Here is a 5981-nt window from a genome sequence, read left to right as displayed (position 1 = left end):
AGAGAGGGAAAGCGAATGGGCAGCCCGGATCCCACAGGAGCTAGGGAAAGGACAGTTGTCCAAGTCCTCTCCTTTTCTAATGCAAAAGGATAAAAGAAAAAAAAAAAAATAAATAAAAGAAAGAAAAAAGCGGGGGGAGGGGGAAATTTGGAAAATTGAAAGAGTCTCCAGGGCTCCGCCGCTCTCCCAGCCCGGGGCTGCCTGGGCCGGCCGGTGCCGCTCCCGGAGCCGCGGAGCGCCGGGCGGAGCCCCCGGCACAGCCGGGCCCGGAGAGGCGCCCCCGCCGCTCCGCTCCCCCCGCAGGGCTTGGGGTGATGCTTCCCCTGCCCCGGGCGAGCTCCGGGCCAGGCAGAGGAGGGGAAAGGCTGAGCGCTCCTACCCTGCGAGCAGCAGCGTTCCCGAGAGGGCAAAGCGGCCCCGATCCCCCCGGGCCGCAGCCCCCCACAAACCCTGCCTGCAGCAGGGGCAGGACACGGCCGGGGCCACAACTTTTCCTTTCTTTCCTTTTTTTGTTTTTGTTTTCGGAACACGAGAGGTCAGAAAAGCAGGTCCCTCCAAGAAATGCCATTTCAATGATTTTAATAAGCAAAATAGGAAACAATTTTAATAACCAAAAACAGAAACCAGTCTGAATAAAACTACAATAGACCAGGTTTTTTAATATTTTTCATATCATAAGCAGGATTTGAAATTGATCCCTTCAGAACTTTACATGAAATAAAAACAATTTTTTTCCGCTGCTGCAATGTTTTGATTTCAACACAGTTGAATCAGTAAAAACCAAAGATCGTTTTCTGATGCATGACTAATATCCACAATATTTAAAACTGCAAGCACCATGCTGTTCATTACAATCTTGTTATTACTGTTAATTTATAAACTAATACAAACTTAAAATGCATCCGGCCAGCAGTGCCAGCTACCCTAAAAAGAAACTAAAAAATAAGTTTTCATTTTGGTATTTTTGTCAGTGCAACGTAAATCCTTTTACTGACCTGCAGGAGGAAAAAAAAAAAAAAAAGTAATAAAAACACCCATAAGACTCCAAACTACTACTACTATACAACTGCAAATAAATTTTGGCTAAAACTTTCACTCGCTGCATAGGGAAGCAGAGAAGCAGATTACAAATCATTGCAAAAGAATACACTTCAAAGTTGTATGCAGTATGTCTTCTTAAAAAAAAAGTTTTAGATTTAAATGCTTTCCCAGCCCACTCATCAGCTGCTGCCATTGAGAAACCCAACTTCAGTTTTCTATCGCAGCTTGACTCTTTTCGAGGAGGGTTTGGGGTTGGTTTTTTCTCTTTATTTACCGAAAATCTAGGGGCAGTGTTTTTTAAATGGAAATGGTATCTCGTCTGTCCTTCGCTTCCTGAGTGTACAATCAGAAAGGGAAATTATCTGGCCAAGCCAAACCACTCAGGCTGGGAATTGTCCTGGAGGAAAGAGCTTCGCTGCCACTTTAAGGCATCGAGTAGGTTCTAGTGACCGAGGAGGGTTTTTCCCTGTTAAGTTTAGGTTTGTCAATGCCATTCAGGCGTTTTTGCTTCTGCCCCAACAAACAAAAACCAAAATGAAAACTAACAAAAAAAAAAAAAAAATACAACTTAAAAGTGCACCAGATATACAAAGTTGGGTTTTTTCTAATGCAAAATGCCCATAACTTTTTTTTTTCTTTAAGTATCTCTTTAACACCAAACAAACCGTATAACCAGCCTGCTGAAATGTTATTTTGTTTTTTGTGTCTTTTTCTCCTGTACGGTTTGAAGTAGCAGATATTTACAAGCTAACAACCATAAAAGAAAACAAGAGCAAAACCAACGAACAAAACTGCACAAGCAGTAAAAAGTTCGATAACTTGTGATGCTTTTCTTATTGATGAAACAAAACAACAACAGAAATCTATGATCGATGATCAACATGCTATAGTTAAACAAGAAAATGGTACAAAATAGAAATTATTACCATACATGTCCAGCATGCAGGATTAATATTTTTAATGCAGATTTTCGTATTTTTCTATATAATCAAGCAGGCAATAAAACTGATGAGTTTTTTTTTTCTTTCTTTCTTTTCGTAGATTGAATGTCCCATCTGAGTCCTGTAACTTATTTCTCAAAGCAGGCAATATATGAAGTGTTTGCATATATTGTCCTTTTCATTTATTCTCTTTTTCCAAGCAGGTAAATTGTGCATGAGATGGTGCTGTATATGTCCTCTCTCTTTCCAAGCAGGCAGTACTTTATAGATGGCTTGTTCATTGTCCTTTTTTTATTATTATTCTTTTAAAGTCCATCTCGCTCTGCAAGCAAGCGATCTATAAAACGCTTCACTTATCCTTTTCTCCTTTGCCTCTGTCTCTCTCTCTCTAACTTGCACACCAAAGTCAAAAAGTTGCACTTTACCTCTCCCAACCCCACCCCCAGCCTACTTTTCCCACAGCTACTCTAGAAGACTGGATGCTGAAAAAAAAAAAAAATAAAAAAAATCAAGTCTCTATTTTTCTCTCCTCCTTTCTCTCTAGTCAAGCAGACGGATGGATGGAGAGGTCACAGGAGGGTGGGAGCGGGGGGGAAGGTGACAGGGGTCAGGTTTGGGGGGTGGGGGGTTTTTGTTTGTTTTTTAATTATTTTTGTTAAGCACTCACATGAAGAACTCAGGGGAAGACGGGTTGTCACTGGTGGAGCCGGCCTCTCTGAAGCCATTGCTGGCAAGTTTCTCACACTTGAGCTTGTAGGCGTCTCTCTCTCTGGCGAGCCGGGTCACTTCTTGCTTGAGCTGTTCCACCTGCTGAATGAGCTGCGTCTTTTCGTTCTCCAGGTGGTGTTTCTGCTGGACACGTTTATACCTGCAGGACTGGGCATAGCCCCTGTTCTTCAAGGTCCTCCTCTTCTGCTTGAGGCGGATCACCTCATCTTTGGTGAAGCCTCGGAGGTGCCTGTTGAGCTCCCTCACAGACATGGAGACCAGCTGGTCATCTGAGAACCGGTCCTCCACGCTGCTGGAGGGGGGATGCTGCTGGTGCGAGTTCTGGAGCTGCTGGGAGGAGCTGGAGGAGGTGGAGGGGGTGGGAGAGGCCTGGTGGTGATGATGGTGGTGATGGTGAGGGTGCCCGCTGCCGGCCAGGTCTTCGTGAGTGACTGCAGGATACTGGTGGTGGTGTTGGTGATGATGATGATGGTGATGGTGGTGGGCCCGGAAGCCCTCGAAGCCCTGCAGCTGCTGGGACACCTGGTGGGACCCAATGAGGGCTTCGACAGCGTCCTCTGGGGTGAGGTTCAGCGCCTCGGGGTTCATCTGCTGGTAGCTGTTGGCCATCCAGTACAGGTCCTCCAAGTGGGTCTTCTGCTCGGTGGGGCTGAAGCTGGGCGAGGAGGGCACGGAGCTGCAGGGGGTGCTGATGGGGGTGGAGGACACGGAGCCGGCCGGCTGCAGGCGGGTGCAGTGCCTGCCCGAGCGGTCGTTCCTGCCCAGGGGCTCCTTCTTCACGTCGAACTTCATCAAGTCGAAGTCGTTCACGTACTCCATGGCCAGCGGGCTAGTGGGCAGCTCGGCTCCGATGCTGAGCTCTCCGGCCATCGCTGTCTTGCGGGCACCTCTCCCGGCGGAGGGGGCTGGAGACCTCACCCCAGCGCGCAGCCTGGCAGAGGGCTGGCCGCGCTCCCCTATTCCAAACCAACTTTGCCTTTCGCCTCTCGCTTCCTTTCCTCCGCTCCCCCTCCTCCGCCGCCTCCTTCTCCCGGCTTCTGGGGCTTCTTCAGTCCGGAGCAACAAAGCCAAGGACGAGCCGGCCCCCCTGGCTGGCTCCCGGTCTCGGTCTCAGCGCTCGCCCCGCACCGCGGGCTGCGGCAGCTCCCGGCCGCAAGGAGAAAGGAGCGGTAGCAGGAAGGGCAAAAGCAAAACAAAACAAAGATGCTGCCTTCGGCTCTGTGCAGGAAGAAGAAGGTCGGTGCAAACGCTCAGCCCGTGCCCCCGGCCGGGTTTTGTAAGTCCGGAGCCCCCTCCCCGCGGCAGCCGAGCCCGGAGCCTGCCGCAACTTTCCAGCCCGAGCGAGCGCCGGGGCAGCGCACGGCTACCGGCGGCGGCGGAGCTCTGCACGGGAGTTTCGGTGGCTCTGGCAGCGCAGGCGAAGGGGAGGGAAAAGGGGGAGGAAGGAGGGGAAGGAGGAGGAGAGGAAAAAAAAAAAAAAAAAAAAAAAAAAAAAGAAGGAGGAGAAGGGGGACGAGCGCAGCCCAGGTCTCTGCTGTAGCTGCCGCCGCCAGCGCTCGTTGTGCAGCTGTGATCACAGTGCAGCCCCCCTTGGCTTCTTATACGGCCGTGCCCGCCGAGAGCGCGGCGGGGGCCGGGGCCGCGCCAATGGCAGCGCGGCGGCGGGGCCGGGCGGGGCCGGGCCGAGCCGTGACAGCTCCGCAGCGCCAGCTGAGCGCCCGCCGCTCCCAGCCCGCACCTCCGCGCTCTGCCCGGCTCCCCCTCCGGCACCCGCGCCTCCCCACTTAGATATTTATTTCCTCGTGTGTTTGTTTGCGGATTTATTTATTTATTTATTTATTTATTTCTCCGCTCCCTCCCTCCCGTGCTTTTCGCCCTCTGCAGCCCACAAAGGAGGGGGACTCGGGGACGTCCTGCCCGTCCCTTTGTTCTAAATATATCAAAGTGCCCCTTTTTGCCCGCTGCCGTCCCGTAGCGGATCTGAAGGCAGGGAGCTTTTCCCCGCATGCCACGCACAAGCATCCACCCTTTCAACTTTATGTAAGCGGCCCCGGTGCGAAGGCGGCCAGGGCAAAGCGGCCGGGAAGGAGCGGCGGCTCCGGCCGGGAGCGAGCGCTGGGCTGCGGGAGGCGCCGGGGGGATCAACCAGGAACCGGGAGCGAGGGAAGCGCCGGCTCCACAGGGCTGTCAGCGCTTCGTGTACTACCAGGGAAGTCCTCCCGGTTACAGGAAGCAAATCTCTCCCTAAAGTAAAGCAAAGGCATTGACACAGACAATTGCAAATATTAGGGAGAGAAGGGAGAAAATATAATTACATTTCGAACGCGGGGAGGGGACCCTGTTTGCTTTCCTCTGCTGTTCCCTGAGTGACTGCTTGTAAAAGAGTATTCGGTTTGTAAGATTTTTTCGTTTCTTTTTTTTTTTTTTTTTTTTGGTCCGGTAACAGGATTTTTATTTTTTTTTTTTTTTTAACATTTTGTAACGATTAAGGGAGATTAGGGCTTCTTTTTACACCGCTTCCATGCTCAAACGGACAGAAAGTGCGACCCCAAGTGTCCGTTTTTAGAATAACAGCTGCGTTTCACCGGGAGATAACACCGGGAGAGAGCGGACGGGCGATGCGGGAGCGGGGCTGCCTCGGTCCCGGCCTGGCCGCAGCGCTCCGGAGCTGCGCCTCCTCCTCTGCACCTCACAGCCCCCTGCACCACCCTCCCACCCCCCTATTTATTTACCCAAAACAACAAAAAAGTTCAGGATCTGCTTTCCCCGAAAATGATGTAGAGGGAACTGCGTTTCTGGAGCCGGGACACCACTGAGGAGTCCCCGGCGGAGAGCTCCTGGTGTGGGTCCATCCCTGCGGGACCCCCTCGCCAGCTCCGGGAGGTACCCGCGGCCCCGAGCCGCTGGTCCCGCTCCTCCGCATCTCCGCGGAGCCGGCCAGAGCCGCGCAGGGAACCAGCGGGGCAAAAGTCGCTCAAAGTCCTCCTTCTACCCAAAAAGAAATTCCAGGGGGTCACTCTGGCAGCCGGTTGGAGGAAAGAGAAGGAAACTAGGCAGGGAGATTTCATCCAAATGCTCTTTCGCGGTACAGGCGCGCCGGGGTTTGATTTCGTGTGGCAGTGCCTGGTGCGAGTGCTTCCCCAGGACATTTGGAGGGGCAGAACCCCCTCCCGACAGTCCCGGAGAGCCACCGGCTCCGGCGCTCCCCACGCTGCGCTCCCGGGAGCGAGCGATGCCTCCGCACCGCGATCCCGCCCGGAGCGGGGCTGC

General features: G+C 52.6%; 1 protein-coding gene across 1 annotated transcript; it reads right to left on the bottom strand.

The window, feature by feature from the left end:
* Positions 1 to 562: 562 nt before the first annotated feature.
* On the bottom strand, positions 563 to 4267 carry MAFB (MAF bZIP transcription factor B). Its single transcript, XM_086852744.1, has 2 exons — positions 2650 to 4267; positions 563 to 2464 (listed from the first exon to the last, which is right to left on the bottom strand). Exons 1-2 carry the CDS (start codon positions 3579 to 3581, stop codon positions 2404 to 2406), a joined length of 993 nt encoding a protein of 330 aa, XP_086708870.1. The 5' UTR covers positions 3582 to 4267; the 3' UTR covers positions 563 to 2403.
* Between the last annotated feature and the right edge of the window lie 1714 nt (positions 4268 to 5981).

Source organism: Cyanistes caeruleus, chromosome 16 (genome assembly GCF_971803275.1).
Source record: "Cyanistes caeruleus chromosome 16, bCyaCae1.hap1.1, whole genome shotgun sequence".
NCBI lineage: Eukaryota > Metazoa > Chordata > Aves > Passeriformes > Paridae > Cyanistes > Cyanistes caeruleus.
Note: the sequence above shows the minus strand (reverse complement) of the source record. Positions and strands in the feature narration are given on the sequence as shown.

Coding starts and splice junctions, on each gene's coding strand:
- MAFB (XM_086852744.1), bottom strand. CDS start 3,581: ATGGCCGGAGAGCTCAGCATCGGAGCCGAGCTGCCCACTAGCCCGCTG. Junction 2,465..2,649: donor TCTTCCCCTGAGTTCTTCAT/GTGAGTGCTTAA, acceptor TTTTTTTTTCAG/CATCCAGTCTTCTAGAGTAG.